The following is an 18419-nucleotide window of genomic DNA, read 5'->3' on the forward strand; positions in this document are numbered from 1 at the left end:
AGCATCGAGCTCAAAGCTGTGAAAAGTCCCACCACCACACGGATAAAAGAGGGAAGAGGCAGCAGAGGCTCAAACAGCAGAGGAGCCGACAGACAGAGACGTTTAAGAAAGTTACCTTCTTCGTCTGAATCTGTGATAAACTATAGCGGCTATAAGCCTACAGGGAGAGAAGAACATAATAGTGTATTTGTTCATTATTTGATTACTGTTCATCAGGAGCCGTTATTAACAGCAGTGGTAGCAACTGTATTCTTCCTGGGCTCCACAGAACATAAAAAACTGTGTAAATGAGGAAGAGTACTTTGATCAATGGCAAGGTTCAGTTGTGTCATGGTGACTCACAACCAGGCCTGTCATGATAACTACTTTTGTTTAATGATACTGTCCCAGAAATAATTGTGATAAACAATACTGTTGTCATTTTGAGACCATTTTATACACCCTTTCAAAGAGCAATAACATTTATTTTTTAGAATATTTTGACACTGAAAAACAGAAAAGTATTCAACAAAACAAAAATAAAAATCTTTTTTAGGAAAAACAAAACAAAACAAAAACAAAAAATGAAAACATAAATGACGTGAAATACAAGAGGTCTTTCCTTTTAGTCCGGCACCTAATTGTCAAAGTGAGCTTAAGCGCCACATTTCAAAGTGCTTTTCATTTTAAGAGGGTTACATTTTATTGTTTCATGATGTAAGTGTTTTGCCCTTTATTCAATTTTCTTTTGGCTTCGATGAAGCTAGGCATCGTCCACCCTCTGGACAATGGCTAGCTAACGTTCGCCTTGGCTGCTCTGCACTGCCTACTAGCCGAGGCCAGTGGGAGCTAGCTAGCAGAGCAGCTCATTCACCATTTACCAATCGTTGCAGAAACACTGTGAACACCCTCCTGTTTCTCCTCTGATAGCACTGGTGAACAAGCATTTTGAGCCACAAACTGCTCTATAGTATAGTTCCTATGTTAGCAACACTAGCCACACTGACACTGCTAACAGTGCTAACAGAGTTAACAGTAATGCTAAAGGAGGTTTGTGGCTCAAAATCAAGCTGTGCACTCACCAGTGCCACCTGGGGGGAGACTGGAGGGTGGGCACAATGTTTTGACTGCAATGCTGTTGGGTTGTAGCAGTGTTACAAGCGGTTCATCGAATGAGCAGCGCGCTAGCTAATGTTAGCTATCACCAGACCCAGGTGGTGGGCACCAGTAGCAAAATTAACCTATAGACTGACATGTATAACCCAATTGGCGACCTCTGAGGTTGAGTAATGAAGCCAATGCAGTTCATCAAATGGCCACTTGGCTCCAAAACAGTCAATCGCCATAGACCAGGGGTCGGCAACCTTTTGTAAAAGAGCCGTTTTTGGCCAAAATGAAAGGAACAACATAACTAATGGCTCCAAACAAGTAACAAGTACTCATTAATGTCTTTTACCACAAGGTGGCTCCACTACAATGGACTATTCATAATTATTTGGTAATTCAACTTTGCAGCGTTGGTGGTGAAAGCAAACAAATCTGTGCATACACCATTAAATTCTCTGTTTTCCTTTTTTGAATTTGTAATTCACAGTTAGCCTAGCTATGAAGTCTCAAGACGAGCCACCGCCATTGAAGCAAAATCTAGAAAAGGCGCCAGGTTGTAGACGGTATGATGATGCACATTTTAGTAGAGGAATTGTTAAAATCTTTTCTTAATCGATGTTTAGGCTACACATTTTAGCAATCAGAGAATGTAAAATCACTTAAGGTCTAGAACATTGACGTATGAAAATAAAAATGCCTCCCAAAAAAACAAGATGGCGATGGCCATAAGACTTCAACCGTAGCCAAACTGATTATTTATACAGCCTACGGCATAACCGGATAAAAGTATTCTCTGCGCTCGTCCAATTATCAGTTTGGCGGTGATGCACGTTAACGTTGGTTGCCACCCGCCATAGAACATCAAAAAGAAGAAGAAGAATTAACAGTTAACTTACGACATCCCTGGTCTTTGTATCGTACAATAAGTCAATAACGTAATTATGGTGACAGGCCTCGTCACAACTGTTTATATTTTTCAGTATTGGATTAAAGTGTGATTTTATTATTATTGAAAGTTCTATCACTGCAGAAACACTCTGGTACCAACCTCAAATCTAAAGAAGTGAAAAAGAAAAACACTTCAAATGTGAACAAGGACCATTAGTCGACTTCAGCAGGGTCAAATTACACGTCTCGACTTCTGTGAGACAATGTGTAGCACCTAATTGTAGCACTTAAGGGCTAATTATGAGGATCATTTAGGTTTCGTATCAGTGATTCCAGCCTACACTCTCTGCCCACATATGAATCTGCTGGGAGATAATTGGGGAAAGAGAAATCTTTTTTTTTTTTTTTTAAAGAATAAAGGCTTTGATTTAAACTGTGAAATTCCAGCTCGACTGTCTGCAGCCTGACTTGAATTCAAATGAACTGATCATAGAACAGAAAGATAACAAACAGTATATAAAAGAAATGCATGAATGTAATGTTAATGTGAGTTTTTACATAATTAATGAGCAACATTCGACAACTTGATCCCCCAAATATGACTTTTAATATATGTTTCAGTTAAAGGTTTCACCGTGACCTTCTGTGGTCGTGTGTATTTAACACACACCTCTGCAGACTGACATGTGAACCCCTGGTGAACCAGACCAAGACATCCACCCCCGCCCTTCTAACACTCCCACCTCCACTCACTCAGCCCTCCATCCTCCAAATTTGGGAGAAGTCAGAGCAAGGTCAACTCTGGGAGAAATGCTTTACTCTGTCACTGTCACTTAATGCCTCTTTCCCCTCCTTTTTCCTCCTCTCATCTCTCCTCTGCTCCCACAGTTCGCCTCGGGGGCTAACATCACTGCTCGCTACTGAAGCTTACTGACTCCCCATGAATTAAACATGGATAAACATATTCTCCAACTAACGGGCAGGCTGTTGTGAGGGGGCGGCTTCACACAGGCATCAGGAAACCACTTTATCTCATCACAGCCACCTTAACATGTTTCGGGCCAGTTGGAGAGCTGCACAAGAGCCGTTCGGCGAGGGCACAAGTTCAAATGTCGTGCGCTGATACGCAGTGACTGAATGCACGTATGTGTGTACCTCACCTGTGAGAGCAGCTTATTGTTATCGTCCTCCAGGATCCGCACTTTAGTCTCCAGCTGCCTGATGTAGTTGGAGGAGGAATCTGGAGCACAGACGGAGAAGAAAAGAGAGGAGGAGAAGTGATTAGCATTTCAAAGACCTCCAAAGGAAATACAGGCAGGTGCGACCACTGGAGCAAAAGGACCACATAGAGCTTGAGAGGCTGCTGTGCACTTTGAGAGACCCAAGAACTCGTTCTCCAAATGAGTGGTTTCATGTCACGGTGAAGGTCTAAAATCAAACATATGTGCACAATCTTGTAACTGAACAGGGATCTTTTAATGTGAACTGAAATAATTATTCTGCAACCCAAGATCTTACACAGACGTCTGATTTTACTGTTCGTTGTACAAACTGCTTGTTATGAATTAGCATACCTGATAGGACTGTGTTGGCATCATGATACAGGGGTTACGATTCAATATATTGCGAGTTTTTAAGATCTAATTTTAGGAAAATCGTCATACACACCACCACATGCATAAAAAAGCCAGAACAGTGGGATCTGTATTTGTATTTCTCACAGTCCTTGTAACAACCAACATCAAAGCACTACTGTTTGCAGTGTGAGTAAGGGGATTCATTTGCTTACATCACAGCCTTTTTCCACCAAAATCAGCGTGTGTATGCAGGTTTTTCAAAACAGGTGTTGTATACACGGCTCTACAGCAGGCGAAGATGCCTTTCTGTTTTCTAGTGTGTCACATTCGACATAACAAACTCACCGGAAAACAGGTTAGTAAACAGTGAAGCAGCACGGAGGCCAGTGATAATGTTAGGGTGATAACTTCTTTTATATCTCTTGCTTAATCAGTCTCCCCTTCAATGATATTCGAGCGCTGCTTGGACAGAGACAGACGGCATTTTGTGGTGGGCCGTCATTGCATACCAGCAGCAAAGGGGCTAAAATTAGTACGTCCACCCCGGTGTGGTATTTCCACTGCCATTTTGGGGATTATCGGAGCTGCCGTCATTTGTCTCAGGAGTGAATGCTGATTGTAATTTTTCCCATTGAATACAAAAGTCAGAAGTAAGCTAGCTAGGTAGTTGGTTATTTCTTTGTGCAGTGGGAAAGGGGTGTCAGCGAAAACAATAAAATTGTTTGCAGGGTTTTTTTTAGGTAAACAAATGATCCATTTTGAATTGTTTACAATTTTTTTTTTAGTGTTTCTGAGAATCAATATGGTATCACAAAACATGATATTGCGATACTCAAGTGGGGTCCATGTCATTGGTCCGACAGCCCATTGGTCCGACGTCCCATTAGTCTGACGGTCCGCGGTGCTAAACAGCTCCCGGCGGGCGTATTTCTGCCTTGATGGTGCGCCGCGACCGGCTCTGGGTCAGCTGGGAAAGGCTTGAGGCGAAGCAGGCTCACAGCTTATGTGTTTGTCACTTTCTTTTTCATTTTAACCCACACCATGATCTTTTCCTGACCCTAACCAAGTGGTTTTTGTGCCTAAACCTAACCAGACCATAACCACAGGGCATCATAATGATTTCGGAAAGGACTTTGGAACAATGGGTTTAATATGGTCGGACCAATGGGCTGTCGGACCAATGGGCAGTTCCCAATCAAGTGTGTCGATATTTTCATACACCCCTACTCCACGACATGTTGACATGTAGTCTAAGTATCAGCAGGTAAATGAAAATGAGAGGCTCTGCTGCAACTAACATTACTGTCATTTTCATTTTACCTGTCACTTTACAACTAATAAATCTTTTCACTCTAAAAGAGTCATCAAACGATAAACAAGACTAAAGCTTTATGTATAGTTGGGCACTCTAAAACATATATACAGTTCCAAAACAAGCAATATGAAACACAAAATGAGATTAATAGAAAGAAAAGCCAAAAAGTACGTTGATATGTACAAGTGAACCATAAAAACGCAAATGATTACAAAGACCAGCTAAGATACACCCTGACACTGGCGTATAGAGGACTGTGTACAAATATCCTGCAGCAGAGCTTTGACACGACTGAGAGGAACCAACGAGTGCAACTTAAACTCCGTCTGCAGAAGAGAGCTCCAAACATAAATGGTTGCTCACCAAACTCTGTACGTACCCTCGGTACAGACAATAAAAACAGGTAATGTACACACATAAATATGCTCGAAATAGGCCGAGATACACTGTGCAGCCCTGTAAGTGTCAGAGAAATAATCCTGGTAGGGTTGCAAGTAACAGATAATGTTAGAATCAATCAATCTGTCTGATTTTTAATAATGAATTCATTATTTTGGGCTAAAAAATGTCATAAAAGCAGTGAAAAAATGCTGATCATCATCGACAAATTGCGTGTTTTGAGCAACCAACAGTAAAAAAAAGCTGCAAATCCTCACATTAATGGCCCTAAATTTAACCCTGTTAGCTTTTAGTAAAACTGTTAACTCCAAGTTTTATTCTGTGAATCCGTCCACCATGTGCAGAACTTCACACAAAGCCCTCATGTGCTAAAAAAACCTAGTCGACTCCTGATGTCAGGGGTCAAGCACTGAGCGTTCCCACCCAGATTAGCAGTGCTTGACCTAACTTCTGACCTCATACTGGACCAGGGCCACCTCCCAGTTTGGCCCACATGCTGCTGCGCCACTCATTCATCACCACACACACACATTAACGTCATATTTGAGATTAAAAACTGTCTCTTCTCCATATACACCTGACAACAAAACATAACTGTGGCCTAATTGCTCTGCAGGGATTCCCTCCACTGTTATTCCTGCGTTAACATGAATCAACTGGGCCGAGTTCAAACGGGGGACAGGAGCCGTGTGCAGCGTGGAGGTGCAGTTTGACTCAGTAGGTGGCACCGAGCCTGTTATCTAAAAAGGCATGTTTAATTTACAGTGGGATCAAAGCCGAGGAACGCACAGGAAGCGCGCTCCGGCAGCACACCACCGCCACTGCGCACACAGCTTTATTTTATTTTGTTTTCTAAGTGGAAGCACAGAGAGGCAGAGCGAGGAGAGGGAGGTCTAACAAAGCCGGTGGGGAGGCTGCTGATGAATATGCTGGGCCGAGTTGAGATGCAGATGAGAAGCCATCGCTGAAGGGTACAGCACACGTATAATCACAGCGCGTTGCATCAGTGAGGAAGCTCTGACCTTAGTTTGTTTACAGTTGTTTATAACTCAGCCTAACAAGTCTAACCCGCTACTGTTGTTCATGCAACGCTGTTGGTCTGCACTTTGCAACCAGGGGGCGCTGTTCTGCAGAAATCTAATATTAAAAACACAGTGCAGCCTGGACTCAGAAGGTTTTCAATGACAGACAGTCAGAGATGATAGAGGCATCCTTGTTTCACACACAGGTGAACATACAGTGTGTCTAAAAAGAGGTGAGATAGCAGGTTGTGATCAGTTTTCTGCAACACCTTAACAACAAACACAGTTTCCACAACCAGTGTAATAAATTAGAGAAACCACATGTAGCCAGATTTCTGCCTGAGATTGATGTATTTGTCAATACAAGCTTTTCTAAAGGGCGTTTTACACCTTAAGTCTGACTTATGTTTCAGATGACACATGAATAAGGGATATTCAGACATGCACACTTTGTACTCTCTCAGCCTGCCCTCTCACTTCAACCTCAGTCCAAATGCTCTATATCATTAGTACAATTAAAACTTGCCAGCTTTAATTCAATAACATGGTAGAGGATGATTTCATTTTTTAAATTTATCTTTTATTTAACCAGAAAGGTCACAAAGACATCTGATATTTCCACTACCAGGGAGTCCTGGTCAAGATGGGCAGCAAAATGAAAAAGTTACGAAGTACAAACAGAGACACATAACATCTTCTTTCCATGAAAAAAACTAAACAATGACGAACTAAAAACAGATCTTGATAATAAAAACTATGATAAAATCGATGTTAAATTTTCGGCAACGAGACATGGCGAACATGGACATTGAAAGCTGAGAGCGGCCATGCTTGCAATTATCTTCAAATGCCATATGAGAGACAGGTTGGTAAACTCCAGTACGTAGTCTGCGCCAGGACGTTTCACTAGCCAGCAAAACACTCCACCAGAGCTGCGTCAGCCGTGAGTGCTGTGAGTGTTGTGAGCTGTAATTCAGCAGTAAGCAGTCTGACTCTTCACCTTTAAGGCCATCGACAACCAAGCTCCTCTGTACCTCTCTGAACTCTTGAGGTCCACACCCTCATCTATTTCCAAACAGATTGGACGAGTAGGAGTAGCAGTTATTGAATGTGCAAAGTCTTTAATATGAAACTAAAAATCAAGTTTGCTTTCACATGCACTGAACTGATCCTTCTCCATAGACGTGACAGTAAACACGGGTGAGTGACAGTCGCCCCAGCAGGACCCGCAGCCTGATCTATGTCCAGCCCCTCCACTGTTTACGAGGGTCCGGTGCAGACAGTGCTGTGAGTTGGCCCGTTAGACGACAGTTAGAAGAGGAGGCTGCAGCGAGCAGAGCTGGTAATCCTCTCTTCCTGCCTTGTGACCCCTCTAATCTGGACTCATCTGCTGGCCTGACCTGCGGCCAGATCTCAAGCCGATTAGGATGAAGGTTCCTCAGTCGTCAGTCACCACCAGCACAACAACAAAGAGAGACGGCTCAGATAGAGATGGTGGTGATGGGGGGGGGGGGAATGAATGTTTTATTTTCCTCAGTGGTGTGTGTATTCAGAGATTGAGATCTCGCCGTCAGTAATCCAATAAACTCAAAAGTCATCAGAGTCTGTCGGGCTTAATTTGATCTCCTTAGAGCACATTAAACAGAAATCAAGATAAGCAATCAAAGATAAATATTGATCTATAGCTGAGGCTTATTTTATCTGCCTCAAGTGAGGAATCCCTCCGTCACGAGCCTTCACACGCCACAGCGCCGTCTCCCCCTCCGCCCCCCATCTGTAAGCCTTTGATGTGTTGTAGGGGGTTAAATCTGGGAGCGCATCACTCCAGCATCACACATGACATGATTAAGAGGTCCTGCTTAAATATGTGCAGAGCTGCCGTGGGAAGATTCGCACATCATGCACAAAACGCACACACACACACTGTACAGTACACACGCACAGAGCCGCGGGGATCTGCAGGGAGACTCCAGCCGTCACCCTCTCTTTAACACCCGGCTCCACAGAGTCATCCTGGTGGGAGAGGGGTCAGGCAATTAAACTGTTCCCTGGCTCCCCTGCCACTCCTCCATCCTTTTATCCCCTCCATCCCTCCGGCTCCTCGCTGCTGCTGCTCCTCCACGAGGCTGCAGGAGAAAGCTACAGATCATACAGGGATCGCATAGCCGAGCCAAAATAATTATCCTGCAAAGCTCAGCTCCGCATCGACTCTTTTGTACACAACAAGCACCCTGGGAGAGGCCGGTATTACTTATGCATAACCTGAACGCGATCTCTTAAGAGCTGATAAAGTGAGTACAGGCTGCTGTGAAGTGGGAGAGTAAAAGTGTCCATCTAAGCAGTGAATGATACAGAGACACAGAGACGTGAAGAGACGGGGGAACCTTGTCCTTACACAGCACACGTGAGCTATTTTTACCTCTGCACAAGTGTTGTTTACCCAATGAATTCAGCAGATGCATCTTTATGTGTGAGTGTGAGTGTGTGTGCAGGACAAAAGGTGACGCAGACAGTGGCGCGAGTCCGTCCCCCTCTCTGCACGTCACTTTGCATCACGTCAGTGCCGCTGTGACCCAGTTCCAGCGGCCACTCCCTCCTCAACTCTGCTCCACTCCCCCGTTTCCCTCTGTCTCAGTTTTATTGTCTGCTTTAACTTCTCCATCCATTGTGTTGCTTTTCCGCTCTTAAAAAGTCCACAGCTGTTCAGTCAGCTTTTTTAAGTGGGGCTTATTTTCTTATTACTTTTACCTGATTCGTTAAACAGAAAGCCAAGCTCCCAAAAACTTGGTGCAATCTAAAGGTCATGACCTCGACTGGTTCGTCTTTGTGTCCCACTGTGCTTCAGACATGCTGTCCCCATTTGCTCCCACAGCTCGTTTTGCTTCTGCACCACGCCACAGTAACTCAGCATCACATTGTTTACATGTTTTCAGATAGTTTTACAGCCACTTGGAATGAAGCACAACTCTTCTTCATCAAAACAGCTGAAGAACTTCGTCCACACGTACAAGGGTATTTTTGAAGGAACTCTTCGGCGACCACACACCTTATTTCAGGGATCTAATCAAAAACCTGCTCATCAAACCCGTTGACGCCGACGAAGGAATTAAGCGTGCTAAAAGGCAAAGTCATTTCCAGCTCTATTTTGACCACGTTCATGTTTGCATGAAACGTTACCTCGTTTGTGACAGCTCGTACCTACATGCCCTCCGACATTACGAGTCAGGAACGTTATTTTCTGTCTTCACTCTGAAAACAGAGTTTCTATATGTCTTCACCCGAGACGGAGTTTTACAAGTATCCGTTTCCTGCACGTGCCACGGTCACTAAAAAAAACCATCGAGTCGTCGTCAAAATGACACAATACAGTAACGATCAGTGGTACAATCACATAATCACAATTTAGCATCACCAACGAATAGAAAATAAGGTGCAAGCCTGGATGGTACAGCACCACTTGGCCATCGACATGATCCATGATCCATTGGCCATCGATCACAGGAATGTCGGTGGTAATATCCGACAAATTTGTGAATTCTGGTACAATTCATGAATCTAAAAATATAAGGTTATTGTCTACCTGTGGAGATTAGGGATGCACGATATTGGATTTTTTTCTGGTATTCGATGTGCATTGTAACAACTCATTCGGCCGATAACTTATACCGATAAATGCAAATCTTTGTTTCCCTCCAGGTGCAGATGCCCAGTGCCGACTGGCTAATCTGGGGGCTTGGCCCACTTGACATCGGGGGCTGACGCTGCTAGCAGGTCGCTTTCCTCCTCGGCCTTTTGATCATCATTACGCTGTGTTTGTTGTGGGATTGTACAAACTATTTCATTTTGTGTTGACTAATGCTGATATGGCCGTTGGTTAGCATCGGGTCATATTATTTGTTGTTAGGTCTCTTATGGTGTGTCTCAAATCACATACTTCCATGTAGTATACTATGTGCACTATGTACTCATTGGTGTAGTGCACAAATTTCGACAAGGTAGTGTTGTCTCAAACCAAACGCGGCCGTTGTGCATTCACCGGAAATGACGACCGCAAATTAGCTAGTTAGCAAACTACCATTAGCATTCGCGTTATCGTTCGCGGTACCAAATCATTACAGACTGCTAAATTAACCCAACAAACATACTGCTGGCTTATACCCGACAACAGTATAGTGGTGCTTACAATGTACAATGCAGCGACGGTCGCACAGTCCTCGGCTGCTATTGTCCTTCTCCTTCCGCTACGTAGCCAAGATGGCACCATTGAGGGCGAGAAGTGTCCATAGCTCCACACTCAACTTCTTGACCGTTTTGAGTGCACCATCCGGGTACTCATAGTGCACTGCATTTTTCCATAATTCTCAGTGTGAACGCACTTATGCACTCAAAATACAGAAGTACGCGATTACACAACCATATTGTTGGCAGAGCCAGGCCTGATGTTAAAGAGGTGCTGCAGGAATTAGGATGGCTGGTGTTAAAATTAGACTGCACGTGCACCAATGTACAGATGATACTGACGGGAGTGTTATAATTAGAGCAGAAAGCAGCCTCCGCGCTGTTGACACCGAGGTCTTCGCTACATCAAAGTAGCTTTGGTAAAACTGTACGGTTATAAAGGACCAGGCTTCCCTTATGTTTTCCAGTCAGATCCCACGGCCCATAGAAGCCTGCAGTGAATTGAAATCACTCTGCTTTTATTATTCCTGGCTCGGCTCCGGCTTTCATCTCCTATTCACAGCTGCATCGCAGTGTTTTAGCACAGAGACATGGATATTCTCACAGCGGTGTGTGTGTGTGTGTGTGTGTGTGTGTGTGCAGAGAATGAATGAGTGCTCATGTGCAGCATTCGTAAGATAGGGAATTCATGTGGGTTGCATGGGTGTCTAAACTGGCTGACTGTGTGTGTGTGTGTGGGAGAGCAAACGAGAGGGTTTGTGCGAGAAAGGGGATTTTTTAAACCCGTCTGTGATTATACTGTATATGTGTGCGTGTGTGTGTGTGTGTGTGTGTGTGTGTGTGTGTGTGCTCAAGGCGGGAGGTTCGGTCAATTACCTCAAGATGTTGAAGAAAGAGCAGAAACAGTTTAAACAGTCTCTCTCTGCGTTCTCTGCACCAACACCCAACTACAGCAAGCTCCATGAAATCTGACCTCACCGTCTACAGAAGGTCTAATTTATCCCAGAGAAACGCCTCCATCATCCAGCAACTTCGACAATCTCTTGAAAAATCTGATTTTCACTCAGGTTCACTTTAAAAAGGAGGGAAAGAAGAAAAACAAACGGAAAAGGGACGTGAAGACAGAGAAAGAAACAAAGGAGGATAGAGGCGGGGTTTGAGGGAACTGAATTACACATTACTGATTAACCTGCTGATTATTTTATGATTGTTTAGTGCATAAAATGTTAGAGAATACAGAAAAACACCCGTCACAATCAGCTAGCTGTGATGCTTCAAGTTGATTGTTTTGTCTGATGCTCAAAATATTAAACTTCGACCAAATGTTGGCAAATCTGTCTGATAAATAACTCAAAAAGCGGACTTCTCTACAGGCAAATTGGCTGTAGAAACAGGTGACGAGCTCTACGTTCTAAAACCAGGCATCAGCGATTTCATCAGCAGACTTGTACGTGACACCATCAGCTGGCTTGAGTCGAGCTCAGACTGGCCAGTTCACACTGCTGCAACTTTTCTCTACAACGATCTAAAACGGTTTTGTCTCATCACTGAAGTGGGCTTTAGATGTACAACTGTAAATCAGCTTCAAGTTCTTGCACCTCTTAATTTCTCTTCGTGTCAAAATGTCCATTCTGCACACATGGAATTCACAACAACAGTGGCTACCCTATCACAAAGGTAGATATCGAGCCAGTGGCCCCATTTCTAGCCTGAAATGACAACCATTAGCAGATTTTATCAGTGTTAGCTAGCTAGCTAATTAACGCTAACTTTGAGAGTTGGATGAAAACACTATCTTCAACTGACTTTCTAATGTTTCCAGCTGACTCATTTAAAAAAGAGAACTAAGTTACACAGTATTCACTTTTACAAGAGAAAAGGATGAGGACTAACCATTGAGTTTGGGAACTTAAAATGTTAACTTGGGTGAAATGTTTGACAGTGGAGTAAATTTCAACCAAAAGAGCTTCTTACATTTTACTAAACTTACACCAACATTAAAGAAGCATTCAGGACCACCTTCCATACAATGTCGGCCATTTTGTAAACCTGCAACCCCTCAAAATACAGTAGTTAGCTCATGAAATGTGTCTTGGCTTTGGAAGTGATGCTACGTTGCTACTGTAGGCGGTAAGCAAATCAGCCAGGCATGCTAACCTTTGCATGTTGTATTAGAGCAGACAAACCAAACTGTTTAAATCAGTGGTTCCCAGCTGGTGGATCATGGTTAAAAAAGTGGTTTGTGGGCCCATTCTGAATGGACTGCAAGTGACTCACTTGTGAAGTTGGTAAAAAAAAAAAAAACACTTTATTTTAAGTACAGTAAATTTCCACCACAGAGCTTTTATTTTGATGTGCTGTTTTCTGCTGTGGAGTGAGGGACTGTCAGACAGCTACTTGACAGAGACAGCAAACTAGCTCAACGACATGGCCAAACACAAGTATGATGCTGAATATATCAATTGTGGGACCTTGAACTAATGACTAAGGAGAAATCCAGACCTGGAGGCTGGACCAGTTGGGAACCACGGATTTAAACCATCTCTGTCACTTTTGTGCTCATATTTCTGGCCTTAGAAAGGTGATTAAAAGAGACATCACCCTTCAAACTCTTTGGGTGCCAAATATCTCTCCTACAGCTCCGTGCACACTGCTTTGGCATATGGAGGAATACAGATTGGCAGGCCTGCTATGCTAACGGTGGCTAAGCTATAGCATGACTGACAAATTGCAGTGGTTAGCATTGTCGCCTCACAGCAAGAGGGTTCCTACTTTGAACCCAGGGTAGGGGAGCCCTTCTGTGTGGAGTTTGCATGTTCTCCCTGTGTCAGCGTGGGTTTCCTCCAGGTGCTCCAGCTTCCTCCCACAGTCCAAAGACATGCAGGTTAATTGGTGACTCTAAATTGTCTGTAGGTGTGAATGTGAGTGTGAATGGTTGTCTGTCTCTATGTGTCAGCCCTGTCCAGGGTGAACCCTGCCTCTCACCCAGTGTCAGCTGGGATAGGCTCCAGCCCCCCCGCGACCCCAATAGGATAAACGGTTACGGAAAATGACTGAATGTTCGAGGTAGGAGTTTAGCTAACGGTCAGGTGATTAACCACTAATTGTTTGAGCCTCACGTTTTCCACTATCAGAGTCGACTGCACCAACGAAGCAGAGCTGAGGACGATGTGTGCCTGTGTGTGTAGGCAGGTTTGTGTTATGTGTTGCCTGTATGGGTCTCCTGCACCTACGCACTCGCATCTCTACCTGCAACCTTTCTTATGTGACTGTATGAACCGTGTGTGTATGCATGTGCCATGCCAGCGTGTCTTTGTGTGTGTGTTTGCCTCCTCTGCTTGGCTGCCCAACGCTCGGTCATAGCCAGGGCAATCCGACCAGAGGAACAGAGACGAACAAGTTAAGTGGGCACCCATGCTGCATTAATGAGGGGGATGGCAGAACCTGGCAACCCAAGCACGTAAACCACGGGCCCCTGGAAGGGCTTCAAAGGCTCGACTGGCTCATCAGCTGGCGGGGAGCTAACCCCATCTGACAAGACATGGCACCCGCTCTGAGGGAGAGAGAGCGCCTCACCTCCCCACGCACTCTCCTCTGTGTGTGTGTGTGTGTGTGTGTGTGTGTGTGTGTGCGCGCGCTGCAGAAAGCAAGACATGTTTTTTCATGTGCATGTGAATGTTTTTAAGTGTGTGTCTCTGTGTGTGTGATAACAGTGCAGTATTACTTTCTGCTTGAAGATAGACGACCCGCGGTGAGCGACCAGTGTGAGAGTTAAAGTGCCAAATGGATTACACTTCAAAAGGACGACTCTGGCGCATCAACAACTCTTAAACATTGACCAGGTGAAATCAGCTTTTTAATCATTTGCCGCCTGTCACCGGCGAGGCTGAGCGGCGCTCACTAACAGGCAGGGACAGCTCAGCCAGCTTTAACTCGGCACTGAAGGCATTTTCCCACTGAGGTGAAGTCACACAGCAAAATGAGAAATCATGTGGAGAAGAGATTTTGCCTTGAGGAGACTTAAATGTTTGGTACACCATTTTGTATCATAGTTGTGTTCTGTTTGGTTGTGCAGTGGAAACGAGGCTGCTGTTTGGCTGTGAGGGGACCTTGGACCTTGACCACATACAGATACTGAATAAACATGCTGTGTGTTCACTGTTTAAGACTCATACATTGGTTGTAAACAGTGTTTTTTGTCTACTATCATCACCTCTTTGGCAAAAATAATCTTCTGTATACTTCATAAACAACTTCTAAATTAGCACCTTGACAAAAAAGTTAACTTTCAGGACTTGGAATGTGAAGCTGAAGTAATAAGTCGGTTAATTTATATACTTTATTAATCCCCTGAGGGGAAATTCAATTTTTTCACTCCGTTGTCAATTACACACAGGTCCGAAATACACACATGCACAAATAGGACCTATACATGCACAAAGTGGAGAGATGTCAGAGTGAGGGGGCTGCCCATGGACAGGCGCCCCGAGCGGCTGGGGGGGTTCGGTGCCTTGCTCAAGGGCACCTCGGTAGTGCCCAGGAGGTGAACTGGCCCCTCTCCAGCTACCAGTCCACGCTCTATTTTTGGTCCGGACAGGGACTTGAACAGGCGACCCTCCGGTTCCCAGCCCAAGTCCCTATGGACTGTCTACCAATTGGGGATGTAACGATAATACCAATACTTTGGTACCATGTCGATTCAGAAAGGGCGGGCGGGACAAATACCACGAGGACCAACCATCACATCTTACATGTACAAGTGCTGAACAACAACAATGGAGTATAAATACGTTACATTTTTTACATTTACAGCACACAGAGCAAAGTACTCCAGATGTCCCTCTCCGCAGCAACACTTTCCAGCTCCTCCTAGAGGACTCCGAGGCGTTCCCAGGCCAGACGAGATATAAAATCCCTCCAGCATGTTCTGGGTCTGCCCCGGGGCCTCCTACCAGTGGGACGTACCCAGAACACCTTAAAAAAGAGGTGCCAAGAAGGATTCTGATCAGATCCCCGAACCACCTTAACTGATCCCTTTTGACGTGAAGAAGCAGCGGCTCTACTCCGAGCTCCCTCTGGATGTCCGAGCTCCTCACCCTATCTCTAAGGCTGAGCCCAGACACCCTTCAGAGGAAACTGATTTCGGCCGCTTGTATCCACGATCTCATTCTTTCAGTCCCTACCCAGAGCTCATGACTACAGGTGAATGTTGGGACTTAGATGGACCGGTAAATTGAGAGCCTTCTGGCACAGCTCTCGCTTCACAACGACAGTCTGGCGCAGTGCCCGCATCACTGCAGACACCGCGCCAAACCACACATCAATCTCATCCTTCACTCTACCCTCACCCATTAACAACACCTCAAGATACTTGAACTCCTTCACTTTGGGTAGTAATTCTCTCCCAGCCCAGGGCCATATTTGTTTCCTCACCCACAAACTCTCATGAACCCACACATACTAGTACTTTGTGTTTCAGGCTGATTAATAATGGGATTAATAATAATAATGGGATTAATAATAATATTAAAATTTAATTCAAATGTTTTTAATAAAGAAGGGTATGTTAAAGTATATGGGATTTATTGTTTTGTTTCTGTTTTACCATGGTATCAATCTGGCTATCAAGAAAAGTGGAATTTCATTGGTACTGGAGGAGGTTGAGGCGGACTACACCCTGGACAGGTCTGTAGACTATCACAGGACAACACAAAACATAAAGAACAACAACACAGGGAAGACAATGACGAGTGCAGCTGCAGCGACAGCTCTGCCATGACGCTGGCATGTTTTTTAAATTCTTGCAATGAGCGTATTTACAATCTGCTACAAACACCAGCAGCTTGATGAGGTTAATGAAGGTGTGGGCCTGATCGTGACACCAGACAGCCACAGAACTTGGACCTGGTGTCACACACAGGCAGTATAAATCCTTCTTCAGTCAGTAGGAAACATTCTCAGTTTGGTGTAAACTCATTACAGAGTAAGTGCTCACTTGCTTCCTGCTGCCAGCCTCCAGGATGACCCTCGTTTCCTCTCATATTTCCAACATAAATCAATCAATCAGGATCAAACGAGAGACGCTGATGAAGAATCACTGTTGACTTAATCTGATCAGCCACAATAACCACAGCGTGCTGTGTGTGTAATTACACCCACTGCAGTCAATTACAGCTGTTCACAGGTCAGCTGGGGCTCTTTAATGCACCAAAGGTTGTTAACGTCTATTGAGTGGAAATTGAAGAGCAGAGTAAATCTCTCATGTGCCGGTATCGATCGGTCCGTCGGCCTCCTCAGCGGCAGAGAAACAGAGACAACTGGTTTATTTATAGGTGATCCAGCAGACAGTAACACGGACGTGCGTCTCGTTGCTGTCACACATCCTGTCCGGCAAAGTGATGCGTCCCTCCCCTGTCTCCTCGGCTCGCCGTCACCACCCTCTGCAGGGTCAGCGGACGCCTTCGCACGCCTGCAGCTGTGTGCGGCTGACTGGAGATGTGTTTGTGGATGTGTGATGTGCGTCTGTAATTATGTGTGTTAATGTGTGGACGTGATTTATAAATAACACTCATTATGTGAAGGGGGAAGGGTGTTGGACATTTTGAGTGTGACAATGACAAAAATATTCACAGCTTGAAGAAAACAATCGAACATGAGTGCCACAGTTTATTTGTTTGGATGATTGGGCCACTTGCAAAGCTCGTGCCCCGCGCCCCTAATCTTTTGATTAGGCTAGAAGAATGGCAATCTGGCAGCCAGTTGGGTTTAATCCCATGAAATCAAAGCTGGGGGCTTATATTCGGTCCACACCCATAATTACTGTCCGTGTGTGCATGCGGTGGCGATTCACTGAGAAACAAAGCAGGACAGATTAGTGACATTTGGAGATGGACCGGCTGTGGGCTATTGTTTATCTCCAGGAAACCAGTCGTACATGTTGTGTTATGCTGCAGATGACCTTTCTTAACCATCTTTCACCTCTGTGATCAGCATGTGAATATAATCTGGAGCTTAAGTATTAATAATGCAACAGTGAGGCTGAGTGTCTGGGTAAAAACTGTCAGTACGCTACAAAAAGTCAGCTCTAAAAAACAAGTAAAATCAGGGGAAAATTATCTGCCAACAGATCAGAGAAGTAAAATTTCGAACACCTGCAGTGGTCGAAACTTGTTGGCTCTTTAAAGGCTTTTTAATATTTCCTTTCCTTGTTTTTCTATATTTTTTCAGAGTGCCTGGATCGCCCTCCTGTCAGTCCTGTAGGTTCCCATTCTCCACGAGCACCTGACACAAGATTTTGATGTAAATTTGTATATACAGAGCAACCAGTCATCTCTCTTTTTCTAGTTTTTTGGGCCAAGTAAAAATATCTGTACTAAAGGTAAAGTTCCATCAAGATAAAGATCAAGGAAAGCGTTACGCACAGCTGACGACAATGTTCCACGAAGCATCAAAGTGGTATGAACTATGTCCCTGGATAAAACACAATGGTTAGTTGACCAGAGAGTTTATAAGTCAGCAAGATTTAATTGGTCGCTTAGTCGCAGAAAAAGAAAGCTGCAAAGGAGCTACACCTTGTCAAAATAAATCCAAACCTATATGACTGGACCATGTGTGACTTTAATTTGAAAGGACAGACAGGAAGTGTCCTCATCAGGTTAATTTCCAGGGCTGGTACCTGCGGTTATTCCACAGGCTAGTTAATAACATGTCGGGCTGGAAATCCAAAGTGTGGGATCATTTTGAGAAGGTGAAGGATGAACCCAAGGTGATATGTAAACTCATCTTCATTGGTCGACTACAAACATGACGTATCATCTGAAACATGGAAGTAGCTACATGCCCATTAGCCCACAGCGTCATTAACAGGCGGCTCGCTCAGTGTGTGACGTGCACTTGGAGATAAAATATAGGCCTATATTAATGAAGGTTCATTAGTACGGTTTTGTATTTCTC

The 18419-nt window shown here is 44.4% G+C and overlaps 1 protein-coding gene across 4 annotated transcripts in view; it reads right to left on the bottom strand.

Moving 5' to 3' along the window:
• Positions 1 to 18419, bottom strand: part of ccdc85cb (coiled-coil domain containing 85C, b) — an 81082-nt gene that overhangs the window by 20124 nt on the left and 42539 nt on the right. For 2 of the 4 annotated variants that reach the window (XM_033649364.2, XM_033649363.2), the window contains exons 2-3: positions 3135 to 3214; positions 116 to 157 (exon numbers count right to left, since the gene is read on the bottom strand). In XM_033649364.2, the coding sequence (XP_033505255.1) occupies positions 116 to 157; positions 3135 to 3214 (122 nt within the window). The remainder of the gene's footprint in view (positions 1 to 115; positions 158 to 3134; positions 3215 to 18419) is intronic. The other 2 variants (XM_033649366.2, XM_033649365.2) reach the window with 1 other exon arrangement.

Source organism: Epinephelus lanceolatus, chromosome 13 (genome assembly GCF_041903045.1).
Source record: "Epinephelus lanceolatus isolate andai-2023 chromosome 13, ASM4190304v1, whole genome shotgun sequence".
NCBI classification, from domain to species: domain Eukaryota; kingdom Metazoa; phylum Chordata; class Actinopteri; order Perciformes; family Serranidae; genus Epinephelus; species Epinephelus lanceolatus.